Source organism: Lepidothrix coronata, unplaced genomic scaffold (assembly GCF_001604755.1).
Source record: "Lepidothrix coronata isolate B3197 unplaced genomic scaffold, Lepidothrix_coronata-1.0 Scaffold203, whole genome shotgun sequence".
NCBI lineage: Eukaryota > Metazoa > Chordata > Aves > Passeriformes > Pipridae > Lepidothrix > Lepidothrix coronata.
This window is the reverse complement of record NW_016690383.1, coordinates 1139797-1155961: the sequence shown is the minus strand read 5'-3', so window position 1 is coordinate 1155961 and position 16165 is coordinate 1139797. Positions and strand designations below refer to the sequence as shown.

General features: G+C 47.4%; 1 protein-coding gene across 2 annotated transcripts in view; it reads left to right on the top strand.

The window, feature by feature from the left end:
- The window catches only part of LRRC75A (leucine rich repeat containing 75A), a 70801-nt gene extending 55573 nt beyond the window's left edge, over positions 1-15228 (top strand). Inside the window, exons 4-5 of one of the 2 annotated variants that reach the window (XM_017832547.1) lie at positions 11922-12529; positions 15211-15228. In XM_017832547.1, the coding sequence (XP_017688036.1) occupies positions 11922-12507 (586 nt within the window). In that variant the 3' untranslated portion in view covers positions 12508-12529; positions 15211-15228. Of the gene's footprint in view, positions 1-11921; positions 14206-15210 lie in introns of those variants that run through there. The other variant, XM_017832546.1, reaches the window with a different exon arrangement.
- Positions 15229-16165: the final 937 nt, after the last annotated feature.

Below are 16165 nucleotides of genomic sequence, written 5' to 3'. Positions count from 1 at the left end.
ATTAAACGAGGGAATCAGCTGGTGAGATAATTAATCTCCACACTCGCGTCTTCCCTGCTCTGGTAGTCCTCCAAACACGCCGTGGTTATTTGTCTTGTCTAAAACAGCCGCTGCCTGGCTCCTTTTTTAGGTGGTGAGGGGCAATTTGGTCCCTTGCCTGGAGCCTGGATGCTGCTCCTGCCCTGGGCTCCTGCCACCGTGGAGGGAAGGCATTGCTCCCCAGCAGTGGTGCCCATCTAATTACCAGCCAGCCCAGCGTGCCTGTCACCCCTGGCTGTATTTCCCAATTAAGAGAATCAAGCTTTATGATGAAGCTTTGATAGAAGCTCTTTAAATTTTTTTTTTCCCAAGCCCTTTCACACGGTGCATCGTTAGCGATGGGGAACGAAGGTGTTCAGTGAGCTCATCCATCACTTGGACTCGGGGCTCCAACTCGCTGTTGGGGTGAGTTTCCACCTCCCATGCCTGCTGCTGCTCTCTTTGAGTGAAAGCAATGCTGTAAAATAGTTCTGCAAGTGGGGATGGTGAAGGGAGCACTGGAGGCGCTGCTGCTCCTTGTGCTCCGGGAAGGAGAAGGGCTGGATTGAGGTTTTCAGCCAGCAGGGATGGAGCTTTCCTGGCATGGACTCCTGCCTCTCCAGCCCAGCCCTGACTGCTTATATCCAGGCATTTCTATCTGTCCCCTGGGAGCCAGGCCCTGAGGTCTCCCCTCACCCCATGGGTGACCCAGACACAGACTTGGCTCATCCCCTTCCAGTCTGACACTTCAGCGTTGGACATGGGGTCCTCCCTTGGCTCACGGGTGATGTGGTGGAGAAAAAACACCCCTTTGGCCACTGGCTGAGCATCCCACCAGCACTCAGGGAAGCACAGAAGGATCCTTTGCATCTCAAAAGGGGCTGGTTGGCACCTCCAAGAAAAAAAGAGACCAAACTGCAGAGTGCAGACCCTGCCCACGTTCAGTTCCCAGCTTTGGCTGTCACACGTCTTGCCAGCACATGGCAGCCTGTGTTTGACACGTCCCAGTCCCTGAGAAATGAGGTATTCAGCCCCAAGACTGCTTTCTTTTGTCTAGCACTGTGTAGCCCAGGGTGGCAATATGCTCTTCCAGGTGTTTCACTCTCCCCCTGTCCAGGGTTAGCTGGGGAGCTGGGTTGGTTCTTTGGGGGGGAAGAAGCCACCCCTGCGTGCTGCTCTCCCTGTGGGCTCAGTCTCTTGTGAAGGTCACTTCTCACCGTGCTGCTGGGGGTGAGGATTATTCCTCAACAGCATCTTGGCTGGGAGAAATGCCCATCTGGAGTTGAGTCCTCTCCTGCATTCCCTGTTTTAATCAGCTGCTGGGTCATGCTGGTCACTGAGTGCTCAGTTGGGGCTCATTATTCCAAAGATGTTGAGTTGGAGACTTGGGGAAGGGGGGGGGAAAGTACGTGTGTGTTTACATAACATGGATAAATTACTTACCTTGGGAAGATTTGTTGTTGGGCTGATCTTTCCAGCATCATTCCCCTTGAACAGCCAGCTTGGAGCACAGTGACCTGACAAAACCTCATCACTGATGGGTGCAGAAAACAGAGAAAAGGGCAACATGTTTGCATTTGGAAAGCTGAGGGAGAGAGGTGGTTGGGTTGTAGTCTGATACAGCTGATAACAGGGCCTGTGTTGTAGCAGAAAAGCTAAACAGCCAGTCAGGGAACACTCAGGGAAGGTTTCTGTGGTTTTCCTGCTTGTCCGGCGGAATTTGCCGTGCCGTGGGGACTGGGGGAGCTGGGCAGTGCTGGTGTTTTGCTGCAAAGGGCAGCGTATCACATTCCTTCTCTGTTCTGCCCACTGAAAAGGCGTCTTGGCAGCCAGCTCCACCTCTTAGCTCTGTTTTCATCTTTAGGGGGGAGCTGAATGCTGAAATCTCCAACATCAGCGAGGAAATAACCTGCCAAAAGCAATGAAGTGCTGGGGGAAGAGGAGGTTTTCTTTGGGCAGTTAAAGCTGTTCCCTGTTGCCTGTTTTCCTTTGTTTGAATTTGCAGCCCCAGAAATGGCCATGGCTGCTTTCTGCTGATCCTGCACTCAGGGAAGGGGCTGCTAAAATGAAATAACTTTGGGAGGGGGAGCAAAACTGCACAAGGAACTGTGCCCAGCAGGAAAAGGAACCCACAGGATGCCAATAAGTCAGGTTCTACCCCTGCTCCAGTGGGCAACTTTTTGCTGTACTTACAGAGGAGGAGCACTATTAAATCTTCTCATTGGAACAGAATATGAAAAACCTACAAAAAAAATCCCTTTTTTCTTTTGAAGACACGAGTAGGGAACTAGCAGTGGGTCAGGTTGTATCCTGTTATTCCTCATTTGATGAAAGCTGAGGTTACAATGGTCGCTCTGTTCTGCTGGGTTGAGTGGGACCCATTATTTGCTGTGCACATTAATGTAAAGCAGATGCATCCCTGGTGCAGGGAGGGCTCGAGGAAGGAGCCACACACTGGTCAGGTCTCATTAGCTTAACCCAGGGATCTCATCCCTCTGTGAGTATCCTGTGCCCCTGAAGAGAAGCAGGACAGCGACAGGACAAGGGCTTTCTTGGCCGATGTAACATCTGTTCATTGAAAATAATGCAAAACAGGACTTTTTTGGCTCGATAGATGTGCAAATTATGATCAAAACTGATAGCAAGGCCAAACATTAGATGAAAGGTTCTTGGCTGCCTCAATTTGCCTGTCTCCTCTTCATTTGGCAACTGGTTACTCCTGCAAGTGAGACCTTCTCGACATGTAGCTCCCCCAGCACAAGTTCCTGGGTGTCCTGTGCTCTGTCACTGAGAGCTGGGGGGAGGTCCTGACCCCCCAGATGTGGTTGGAGGACACCAACCCCATAGCTAGGGACAACTGCAGGTCTGTCCATCCTCCACCCTGGATGGGGAAGTGACACGTGTCCCCCCCAAAAATCCAGCTGTCTGAAATATGTCCGGGGTCAGGCTGGAGCGGGAGGTGGTGGCTTCCCTTTGTTCCACCTCTGTGTGTGTGCCAGGACCCATACTGAGCTTCAGACCCTCACTTTGGACACCAGAGGTGTTGGGATGGCAGTGGGAAAGGCAGGGGTTTGGCATGGAAGGAAGATAAGCCAAGGATCAGGAGGGGAAAGGGAAAAAGAGGGAGGTGATACCATCTCCTGGCTCTGGAGAAAACCTCTTCCCAAACAGTGTGAGGGACAAACAGGGACCCTGGGAGCCAGGCTGGCGGCTGCCTCTCGTGCTCTGGCTCTCATCAGAGCAGCACAGGCAATAGGGGACCTCAGCCTGCCTAAACTCTTCCAAATGTGATCTGTGCTCCAATAAAATAAACAGTTTAGGGAAAGCGAAGCCCCAGGCACACACTTTGGCAGCTGATCACTCCCTAATTGCAGGAAGAGAGAGTTGGGAGATGGGTTTTTTTTTATTTCTTTGGGCTGGTTTCTGATGAGAAAACTGGGCTGGAGGATCAGAGTTGAAGCTTCTCTCCCCTCATCCCCCCACCCCCAAAAATCCTGTTTTCTTCCCCTTTGTATTAATGGAATTCAACTTATTTCAAGGAACAGGAAATACAAACAGCCCCTACAAAGTATGAACCTCAAACCTTCAGCGAGAGCCTGTTCAGTTGGGTACGTGGAGTTCTCTGCAAACTTTTCCTGGGCTTTTTTTTGTTGTTGTTGTTGTTTGATAGCAGCAGGGGCAGGTTTGAGGGCTGGGAGAAGATTTTGGTGGGCAGAAGTAAACTGGAGCCTGACTGTGTGTGTTTCCCCCACCCAAAAGCTCCCAGGGCTCCAGAGCAGGATGGAGATAATTAACAACAGCCCCTTTCATCTGCAAATAGACTCAGTGTGTCAAAACTCATTTTTCTCTAAAATCTGTGGTCAGGGGGACAGAGCAGGAGCAGCCACATGCCCCAACCCCACACTGGGGTCACATCCAGCCTGTTTCAGGGTCATTCCTTGCAAAAATAGGACAAAGCAGTAAAAAAGCCAAGGGAGAGGTGAAATTAAGGATTTCAGGGAACCATCCATCCCACTTTTGCAGAAGGGGCTGGAGCCCCAGCCAGCACTGCCTTGTCATTCTCAATCCATCCCTATGGATCTCCCATCCCTCACCATCTCAGCCCCTTCCTCTCGCCCCCTCCCACCCTTTTCTTTTTCCTCCTCTTCCTTTCAACTCACTGGTTGTTTTAAACGTCCTGGCAGCAAATTGTAATGTTTTTATGAGCAATTTACTGGTGATTTCTCTTCCTGTGGCCCCTTTCCTTTGGCCACTGAGGATTGCAATTTGATTCAAAGGTCCTTTTCCCAAGCAACCTAGAGCACATCAGCTTCCTATCTCCCTAGTGGGGAGTTGTTCGTGTAAATCCACAGTGACTTGGGTATTTTTGTAGCTACTCAATCGTAAAAGTCCCTTTCCAAGAGTCCTTTCAGCTTTTCTTTTATTTTCTCCTGTGTTAGAATTTAAACAAAATGTTGTTTGTTTTATTGCAAACTATCGTTTATTATAATGCAGACTTGAACAAATTCTTATTTTGGGCCAATTCTCTTCCAGGGGGTCATTTACAGAAGCAACAAGCCCAACATGTTTTCCTTTGAATTCTTGATTGTTTTTCTGTTGGCACTTGTGCAAATTGCCTTTTCTGCAAATGCAGGTTATTAATGGGGCGTCAGCTGCAGTTTCTTATTACGCTGGAGTAGAATTTGTTGAAAACACTCCAGCACAGTTTCTCTTTAGGGAAACGCAGGCTTGAGAGCAAAATCTGTCATACAAGGGGTGATACAAATACATTTTATTTTGAGGAGGACGAGGATAGAAAAATGGAGTACTCCAGCAGCAGTATATTTACATTTCTTTTTTGCAATAAGTTAAATAGAGTTATAATTATAGCAAAGCACTTTGATGGATCCCAAGTGCTTATTTTTAGAATTTTGTTTAGCAGGAAATTAAAAACAAGTTGGGGGAGAAAAAAAAAAAATCCCCATTCCTGTAACAAAGAAACGGTGGTTCTCAAACAGAGCAGGAGACTGTCACTTCACTCCATGTCTGAATCCAGGCTCCTCTGGACCATGACAAGGAGCTGGATGTGCCTCATGCAAATGAGAGCAGTTCTGCTGCTTAATTGTCCCTGCTGGAGATATTTATCAAGTTGCTTCTCCTGATAGCAGTGCTTCATTTTCCAAGAAGCTTGTTGCTTTTAAAGGTTTAATTAGGTCCTTTTACTAAATACCACAGAGGTTGTGACGCAGCAGCTGAGAGGAGTGAGAGCTGCAGGGGAGGGTGGGCTGATGGTGGGGCTTGGCTTGGGGGGCATTTCCAAGGAATTATTGAATCACTGAAGTTGGAAAAGACCTCTAAGATCCTCTAAGTCCAACCACTAAGCCAGCACTGCCAAGCCCACCCCTAAACCACTCTCTGTGGGGTGACACTGTTGGGTGACACTGCTCTGTGGGGTGACACTCCTCTCTCGGGTGGCACTTCTCTCTTGGGTGACACTGTTGGGTGACACTGCTTCATGAGGTGACACTGCTCTCTGGTGGTTGGCTCTTCATCAGACGGGTCGAGGTGAAGGAGTTGAGGCTAGTGGAAAAGGTCAACACTCATTCAGGGCTAAAAATCACTTCTTCTTGATGTTTGTATCATGAGCTTTTAGAATTTTATGCGGAGGCATCGCCCCATGAAGTAATGGGGGCTGGAACAAGATGATCTTTAAGGTCCCTTCTAACCCAAACTCTTTGGTGATCCTATGAATTTAGTAAAGGAGTATAAATCACAGCTGCTTGACTTTTATCATTATGATGGGAAGGATTTATTGATCAAGATCTTTCTGATACCATCAATCCTTCCCCTACCACACCGAAGCCACGAGACCCGTGTCAGTTCTCCTGGTGCACAGGATGCTCTGGGATGCCCAGAATTTACCCTTCCCATCAAATACCCCGTGCACTTATTGAGCTTTAGGCCTGGAGTGGAGGTGGAACAGGCCTTGGTGTGGAGCCAAAGAAAATGCAGTGGGATTTGGGAAGGGAAGCCATGTCAACACAGAGTTATTCCTGGAGGAGCCCGTGCCCTTGGACACGCAGAGGAGGTCACTGGGAGCATCATTCCCGGCGTGCCACGCTGGGGATCCTGCTGCAAGAGGGAAATTTAGGGGAAATTTTAGCATTCCCTGCAGGTTTGCTCTTCAGCTGCTTAAAAAAAGAAAAAAAAAAAATGCTGTGCTGGGTTGTCCAAGAAACAGCCCAGTGTTTGGTTCCTCCTTGGCAATGGGAGATCCTGTTTAGGGATGTGATTCCCACGGAGCATTTCCCTGCAGGCACAATTATTTTGTAAATGGCCATAATAAAGTTAATTTTCACGTCAAACATCAGGGACAAAATGATGAGGAAACAGCCCCCCGAGATGAGCTCCAGGCTGACCAACCTGCCCTTCCTACCCCCCAAATCCGATGGCACTCACTGGAGAATTGGGCTGGGATTTTGGGAGGAGGGGAAGGACTTTAACAAAGGGGGTGTCTAGACTTAATGACATGAAAACTGCAAACCTTAGCAAAACTGGGAAGGCTCTTGGAACAAGAAGAGACCAAAATAACTAATCCCCACTGGTACTTTCCCTCTTAACAGTAAAGACTTCAAATTTTGAATGTATTTATTGGTAAGCTCTAAAGGGGCTTTAAAGTTACATATTTTTATATTTATATATTTTAAAAATCCTCTTTACCCTGAATCTCTCTAAGGAGAGGAGTGAAATCTTTCCAAGCTGTTCGTTTCTAAAGGCAGTGAGGAACAGAGACTTTAAACTGCGCTGTTAATAAACCTCTAAACCTTTCTGTGGTGGTAAACAAGGAGCTGAACGAGCTACTGAGTAACCACAGCCACACACAGACCCTGGAGTGTGTGTAAAACTGGAGGAGTGAAGCAAAAGGTGAGGATGAGCTGTGGTGGGGCCATTGTAGGAATCTCCTGTCTCTGAATTTTGGAGAATTTGGCAGCTCCAGTTCTGACCTGGGCTCTGTCTGCGTTATTTTGGGATCTGTCCCATCACATCCATCACGTTTCAATGATGAGTGTTGGGTTTTTGTAAAACAAAAGAAAGGAAAAGGAAAGGAAATTGTTCAGCCAGGCAGCATCACAAACCTGCTAAAGGAGCTTTTTTTAACTGAACTGGGGAAGCACAGCCCTGGCCTTGCCGCTGGCATAAGTAGAAGTGTTTTTGGTTCTGTGGTGCCTCTCCGTAGTTTAAATAAGGACCAGCTACAAAAGACACACCCGGGCACACACAGGTGTATTTTCACGTGCCCCCAGGTCCTGACACAGCCTTTGGACCAGCATTCCAAGCCCCCTGGGCATTGCTGTCCCACCACAGGCTGCTCACACAGCAAAGCAAAAGGGCCCCATTGGGGTGAATTGCAGAATTTCTGCAATTACTCCCCAGAACACAGACCCAGCTAATTTTTTATTTTAATTTTTTTAAATCTTAACATGACTTCTGATATTCTCAGCCGCAGCAGTGCCCTGTCTTCTTCAGACCTCCCACAAAGCCCTTGATCCCAGTGATATCCCATGGCTGGAATGGCAAGATTAATTTGAGCTCTGTGTACTCACTCCTTCCCTTTTATCCACTGGGAGTTTAGTCTTTCAGCACTGGTGGGTGTCCTCAGGTCCTGCACTACAGAGATGAAAAAAGGGCAGTTCATTCTCATCTTCTCTGTTTTAGTCATCCTTATTATTATATAAATATTATATATATGTTATAGAATATGGGATATTCAACATATAATACATTATTATTTACACCTTAGCCAGATTCCTCATTTAAGCTAAATAATTATGTTTTCTGTCTCTGTTCCTCCTCTGAGGCTGGGGGGAGCTCGACCATTTAGTGAACATTATTTACTAACAGAGGACCTGCATTTGCAGCATTTGTTTGTATTGCTTCCCTCCATTTCCCAAATATCTATTCCAGTGTTTGACTGCCATCATTTGGAGCAGGGACTTTGAAAAAGCACTTATCTTTGATACCACCAGCATTTCAGGACAAGTCTTTCATCTCAGTATTTTACCTTTTTTTTTTTTTTCTGGTGACTCATTATGTTCAATAATGTTTTGCTGGCATTTTCGTAAGTAGTTTTCTCACCAGGTATCATATGAATTTCTTACTGTAATTCTTCACTCTATGAGGCTGCCTCTTCATTTCTCTTGAGCTATTCCTTTGCCCTGCAAGGAAGAGGCTCAACAGCCCAATTATCCTCCAGTACATGACACATTGGTGTCTCATGTCACGATTCGTGCAGTGCTTGAAAGAAATGCCATGAATTTTAAACCAAGAGGAAATCCCTTTCTTTTCATTCTGTTTGATCTAAACATCAATATTCCTGTTTATGGGATTTTTTTTTTTTCTGATCTGATTCCACACTGCATGTAAAATAGCTTTTAGTTCAGCGTGAGTGTGTATAAAGCAGCATCCTGCCAGTGTGTTATCAGGAGCTTAGTGCAGGGCTTTATTCCCAATCCTCTCATTACATTGGTCAAAACCCCAGCTGGGGGGAAAAAAAAAAAAATCAGTGTTTTTCCCTATGGAATAGCCTCATAAAACATCAGGATGAAACCAAGTGGGTGTAACTGATCCCCCACTAAAGCTCGTAGGGATTTGTAAGATCTTCCTCCAGAGATTTGGGGCCATTCTGTGGCCAACTTTATGGCAGGGCTACAAGTTGTTACAGCTGTTTGTTAACATAATATCCCCCTCATTTCCATGGGATGGTTGAGAATATCCACAGAACTGTTTGTATTGAGTCATGTTTGGGGTTGGTTGGTTTGTTTCCCGAGGGACAGAAGGAACGTGGGCTGATGCAGGAGAGCAAACCATCCCCCCAGGACAAGCCCAGGGCTGCTCTGACCTGGGGATTCAGGAGATTTCCTTTGATACACCAGCAGGGTGCAAAGGCAGTTTGTACAAGAGAATCAATCCGCTTCAGTAGGTACCAGCTAAATCCCTCCCAGGGGGAAAAGTATAGAGCCCTAGTGAGAAATCCTCTCTTACTGGCTGGCAGAAATCATACACATGCTCCAAGGGGAAAAAAAAAAAAATGTGGAGCAGTATTGAAAGCAGCTCAAAACACACACACGAAAAAGAACTGCCCCAAAATTATCCCCATTCTCTTTTCATTATCTCCTTGGCTTTGCTAATTTAAAGCCACACCAGAGGTCCCACAAGATGATGGCAGACAGGCAGCATCACTCCAAGCAGGGGATATCCATGCTGGATAAAAGAAGGATCAACCCCTGTTTTTTTAGCCATGCTATTAAATGGTTATCAGTTACACAGAGAGGTACTTTGTGCTTTATTTATATTAATTTATAGTGAGATCCCTCTATAAACAGCTTTGGTGCTCGAAGACTGCAGGACAAGGGTAATCTGGGTTTTTTGGGTGGGAAGAGCTTGTTACTGAGGCATCATCTTGGTTCCAGATGGGGCTGCTTCCAAAAAATTATGTGGCTGTACATATCCCAGAGAAGTAGCTGCCAACACATGAACACCAAATTATTCTTTTTATAATAATAAATATACTCTTTCATTGATTTCTTTCCCATTATTGGCAAAAAATTACCAGTAGAGAGAAGCACCTCACATTAACAGCTGTTTTCTGCCCACATTCAGGTTAAAGGAGACCTTGTAAAGGGCTAAGTATAGACTTTGTTGAATGACTGTGGGGGTGTGTTTGAGGTTTCAGCCAACCCAGCAAACCACAAACTGCCACTAACAGAAGTGCCACCACAGCAGAGAAATGTGTCCCCAAGGCACAGGAGAGTTTAGTGAGAGCCCACATGTGTGGACATTATTGACCTGCCCACTGGAGCGTGGCCCCAGATCACTTAATAATAGCTTAGCACTGTAGGATCTGTCTTACCATAAGAAAAAAAACCCAAAATAACAACAAAAAACCCCCACAAACTAAACACCAAACCTCTTAAACAAGGAAAACCATTAAAACATCAGTTTTGTAACCTTTTTAAAAGCCTTCTCATTCTCCTTCTATTGAGGACTGACCCCCACCTAAGTTACTCCTATCAGACCTTCAGGAGCTGTTTGCTCCTAGAAACTTTGAGCTATTTCGTAGTCTTAAAGCTTGTTTAACATAACTAACCCTGTCTAAGTCAGGGCCCAACTCTTTGGGTGAGCAATGCTTAGATTCAGCCTGTCAATTTTGATTTAAAACCTGTGGCAGCTCAGGGTCCTGCCTTAGGCAAAGGGGATTTAGATCAGTTAACTGACTTAACTTTTCTCTCGCCGATTTTAGGCTGGAAAGTTTTTTACCTGCATCTGCATGAAAAATAAAGGCTAAGTTAGAAGTTGCCCTGGCTTAGTCTGAGCAGCCTGGGCTGCCAGAGTGAGGCTTTGCCCCTTGCAAAGCCAGGCTTAGCCCTGATGGAGGGTTTGATGGGCAGTGCTGAGCTCCCAAGGCCCAGGGATTGAGAGATGCTGTCCCAGCCCACGGCACAAGGGTGGACACAATGGACAGAACCTGCTGAGCTGCCCCCCTCACTCACCTGGTGCTGTATCCCAACATTTTCTTTGTGCCAGGGCTGCTGTCAGGATGATGGATCAAAATTACCCACAGGTCTCCCAGGTACTTAGGAGGTTAGTAAGAAATCAGTCGCTCGTTTTAATGGTTCAGATATTGCCCAACTGCTGCACAAACCCACGTTTTTAAGGATGAGGAATTAATTTATGCAGTGGCCATTTGGGCTTGTCCCATTCAAGCACTTTTTGGGAAGACTTGCTGTTTTCCTGGATCCCACAATGTCCCTTCGGCCTCTCCCTCCCACCTGGCTCCAGCCCACAGCAGTGACCCCCCAGCAGCACCGACCACAGCCAGGACAAGCTCCTCTCTTCAGACATAAAATCCATGAGTAACACACACACAGCAGATGAGCAGATTCTGGGGCATAAAGTAGGGGCTGGGGAGTGGGGAATTAATGTCCTCAAGCAGACTTTAGCAGTGCATAGCCTAGTTTAGGTGAAATTCAGGCATTTTGCTCACTGCATAACAGGTAGTCGGAGCAGGAAGGTTGCACTGGGCCATGTGAGCCTGTAAAGGGCTCAAAGATCTACAAAAAGAGCTTCAAAATTAGTTATTTCCTGTGGAGTATTCCCTGAAAACAAATAGTTCATGTGAAATGACTGTGATCCAAGGTGATCATCAAGGTGATCATCAAGGACTTTTGCACAGGAATTACATCCAGCTCCAATTTCAGTACCTGGTCTTGCCAAGGAGGTTCTGTGAAATCACCTCCCTTTCTGCCACAGCTGAAGTGCAAATTGGAACTGGGAAGAGAACCTGTTTTCCTAGTGTTTAGCCAAGCCTCTAGATGGAAGTTGCCTTTAATCCCAGCACTTATCTACATCCATTTCTTCCTTGTAATAAGATCTTCAAAGGAGGGGTAAGAACAAATTACTGCTAAACAGACCACAAAGGGTAATCCGGCATCACCAGGGGAACCCTAAAAGACATCTTTCACCTCTCCCAGCCTCCCCATCACAACCTGGTCAGGATTTGTGAGATGTTTCTGGTCTAAAAACAGCACCCAGGAGATTGTCTAAAAGGACAGCCTCTAGAAGGACAGCCTCCTTATTCCAGGGGTTTGCAGTGGCTCTAAGAAAGAACTCTGTTCTCTTTCTGAATTATGGGTTTTGAACATGGTCTCCTTGTTTCTGGCCATTTTCTATCAATAAACAGCCTTGAAATATCTCTCTGCCCCACAACTGCACAGACAGAATTGATTATCAGCCCCTGTTGAACATCCTACATAAATAACTCACGTTCTTGCTCTCTCCAGGAGCGGCCACGGAGCCCAAAGTGACGCCCCCACACAGAGACATCCCCTCACATTAACGTCCCTCTCCTTTCCTTCCTGCCACAGCTTGAAAGCCGTCCTGATGGGGAAGCCCCAGGACAACACCGTGGACTTGTCGGGCATCCCGCTGACGCTGAAGGACTTGGAGCGGGTGACGTCCTACCTGCAGCACAGCTCGGAGCACATCGACACGGTGGAGCTGTGCTTCACGGAGCTCACGGATGACATGCTGCTGCAGCTGCTGCCGGCGCTCTGCGGGCTCCCCCACCTCACCACCCTCTCCCTCAACGGCAACCGGCTCACCAAGGCCATCCTGCGGGACCTCACCGAGACCCTCAAGGACCCCAAGAAGTTCCCCAGCGTCACCTGGATCGACCTCGGCAACAACGTGGACATCTTCTCCTTGCCACAGCCCTTCCTGGTCAGCCTGAAGAGGCGGTGCCCAAAGCAAGGCAATTTGCCGACCATCCTGGAGTTCGGGGAGGGTCAGGTGAGCGATTTGGAGGATCAGGATGGCCTGGCTGAGAGCCAGGAGGACCTGCGAGCTGCACCAGGCAAGACTGACAGCACAGACTTGCAGCGGACGGACAGAACGGCCGAGGCCGGGGAGCTCCCAAACTCAGAACGAGGTGCTGGGGCACCACAGACATGATGTCCAGCTCCGGGGCTCTTGGGTGAGTGTGTTGAGCAAGGATTACTTAAATCCAAGACCTCGGTGTTGGGGGTCCTGGCAGAGGGTTGGATCACACGGTGGGATCCTTTGGGGGCCGGACTGCTGCCTCCCCCCCGTACCACGAATGTCGATGATTTTCTTTTCAAAGAACAGGTAAAGGTGATCATGTTGAATATTTGTATTTTATAAAAGCTGCCCAGGTATTTTTGAGCATTAGTGATGTGCTGTGCTTTTGGTTCTCTCAAAAATGCATCTCCATGAGGGTCTTAGAAGAGCAGGAAAAAGGAGCAGGAAGGTGCCCAGACTGTGCAGGGAAGGGTTGCCTTTCCTTAGTGCTGGATCTGACCAGGCCCAGCTGCTCTCCCACACGTGATGGACAGACAGCAGTCACCCCAGAGGGGGCTGCCACTGAGATAAACCTTAACTCCTTTCCAGTCCTGACTTCAGGAGCTGGTATCTACTGAGATACAACAAAAGTCTGGTCACACACTAACCAGGGATGTTTCTCTTAATATTGTGAGCCAGCCTGGAGGGGGAGCTTTGCTTTCCTGGTGTGGAGCTAAATCCCAGCCCGCAGTGTGCCTGGACACCCCCCTCACCCTCCAGCCTTACTGAAATCAGGCTGGCACTTGTGCCTGCCCAGTATTTATTCGGATGTAACAACCAGTTTCCCACCAGCTGTGCTGCTGTAATAACTCAGAGCTTTTCATGTGGCTTCTGGAACTTGCACCAGCAATGCTGGGAGTATGTGATCCATTTTGGGGAGTGATGCACAAAACATGGAGTGCTCAGCTCAGGCTCATTACTGTTGCTGACAAGAGACCACAATACTGAAGGTTTTTAAAAGGAAAATCAATCCTGGGGTTCATCCCTCTGTCACTGCCACTGAGGGTTGGGCAGTCCCAGCCAGCTGGGATTTAAAGCTTCAGAAAGGCTTTGGGTCACTCAGCTGTGTCCTTTGCCCCCTGGACCAGAAGTGCTCTGTTTCTAAAACGTCCTTCTGTTTTTCTGTAAGAGACATGGATTTGATTTTACTTTATTTTTGATGGAAAATGGATCACCCCAGAGCAGCAGCGCTAGAATGTGCACCTTGGCTTTTGAACCAGAATTTCATTTGATCCTAAACCTTGGGGGAGGGCAGGAAAGTGTGAAAAGCTTCCTCTCCCCTATGGACCAGACGTGACTCCCTTTGCTGAGAAGGAGCCCCTTTCTTTGTTCCAAGCCCTTCCCAGCTCACAGATCATTCTCCTGGCTCCCGACAGTGACTCTGGCTTTGCTTTTTCTGGGTGCAAACAGACTTTTGGTCGTGCCTTTGGCTCTGTCCATGTAACATCCCAGCACCTGGAAGCTTTTTCCAGAGGGGCTTCATGCTGCCAGTGGTTGTTCCTCCTCCGTTTGCAAGTAGGTAACTTAGAAGAAACTCTGATACTTGTTTTAATACATTTGGCAACATTCAGTATGATTTGCATGTATCCAAGCCTTTTTCCTTTTTTTTTTTTTTTTTTTTTTTTAATTCTAACTCTTTCCAACAGGCATGAAAAACCTTTGCAGTGAATAAACTGTTCTGTTTGAAATAAAGGAGCTATCCGTAACCAAAATAAATGACAATGTTTAATAAAGACCCAGCATTGATTTTTTTTTTTTCCTCTGCCCAGCAAAAACGAGAGGAGAGCTAAGAGCTCTGGTCTGGGTTCCTCAGGGGACTTTAAAAAAAAGGGTCACTGGAGCTGGGCTGGAGAAATAAATAGCCCAGTTTATGGGCTGGATTCTTCAGGGAGGGCACAAGGTGGACACAGGAGCATCATGAAAGAAAGAGTTAAATTTTAAATATCACCAGTGTGTAAAATAATATGGGAGGAAGGAGTGATGAGAATGGCATAGTGCTCCACAGGGTATTTCTCTCCAATACAAGTCTCAGTGCACTGAAGGAAAAGCCCTTTGCCCTGTGCAGACATTGCACCACTTGAGCTGCCTCTGCTCCACAGGTGCTGAGAGGCTGTGCCAGCACCTCTGTGCCCAGCGAGCATTCAGCCCCTCTGAGACAAGGAAAGAACTAGAAAGGGCCTTTCATCAATATATCTGTGTATGCTGAAGGATGCACCAAATTACTTTCATAGAAAAAGGAAAAAACCAGAGCTCTAGTAGAGACAGTTACTGGTTATAAAAGCAAGAGGCTTTGGCTAATCAGTCCCTTCCTCACAGTGTGGATTAGTTCAATTATCCATTTAGTGCACTTCAGGATAATGATGATCCTGTGGGCTCAGTAAAGAGTGGGTTTTGTTTGGTTTTGTTTGTTGTTTTTTTTTTTTTTAAGAAAGCAGTGTGAGATGTTTCCCTTCTCAACTCATCAGCATCAAAACAAGCTCGAGGCTCACTCTGTATATAATCAATGTTCCTTGTGCTGCTGCTTTGAGTTAGAAGCTTTTAAAAGGCCCTAGAAGAAGGATTCAAGGACTAAAAATCACTGCTGGTAGAATATTAAAGTTGGCTGAGGTCATTTCTTGTCAAAGAGGAGAGGCAATGGCCACCATAAAATAAAGAAGTCCATAAAACACCCCAGCCTGGTTTGGTTAGTTATCTCCACCAGCACCACAGCTCTGCCTGGGCATGAAACAAACTAGTCTGGGGGAGAAGATTTATGCCTTCAGCAACAAAAATGTAATTGGAAATCATTCTGCACAGACTGAGGAGCCCACAGCGAGGGGAATTGAAACAGCAGGCGAGGAACGAGAGAGGAATGAGAGAGGCATGAAAGGGCTGGTGCCGCACGCTCCGGAGGGCTCGCTGCAGCTGGGTTATCTCTGAAGAGTTTGCACAAACCCTGTTCAGGTTTTGAAGGCGATTATTCATTTAAAATGAGGGTTACGCTCCTGGGGGACAGTTGGAAGCAGGCAAGAGGGCTGGGGAGGGTCATCCTCAAGCATGGAGCGTGTGGGAAAGCACAGAAGCAACAGAAAGCACTGCTGGGGAAGCTCAAAAATACTTTGGCCAAAAGCATTGCTGCTGCTCACCAGCCCCTGGCAGAGGAGCAGAAGGCTGCAAATGTCAACCCAAAACTGCTGCAGAGGAAAGGCCAAAAAGTGACCCAAAAGACTAAGGGTACAGGGGGGGAGGCTACAGTGTCTGAGGGGGACACGGGGCTGTCCCAGGCAATGGCACCACACCGGGTTATCCCACTGCCACTGCCTGTGCAGTCAGGCACAAAGGTTTTGGGGCTCTCCCGTGGCTCAGCACACCCCTTTTCAGCAGCAGGAGAGGAGGAGACTCCTGACCCTGTGCAAGGGCCACTCATGTCCTCAGAAAGGCAGAGAGACTCCCATGTTCCATTAGCGGGTAGCCGCTATTGCCAAGGAAACTAATTGACCTTATTAGCAGTATTCATGGAATAATGCTTATGAAGAGGGAAAAAAAACAACTGACCTAACCTCTCCAGTGAAAAGTTCCTTGGAGAGAAACAGATTTAATCTCCCCCTGACCTCTCTGGTACATGGACGTCATCCTGTGATCCCACTCCTCCTTCGCTCCAGGGGCAGCTGAGTTTTTATCGGCCTGGGGGCTGTGTTCCACCAGCAGACTGCACACAGCAAGAGGAGATGGTCTTTCCAGCTCTGTTAAATGTCTTTAGCCTCAAATTCTG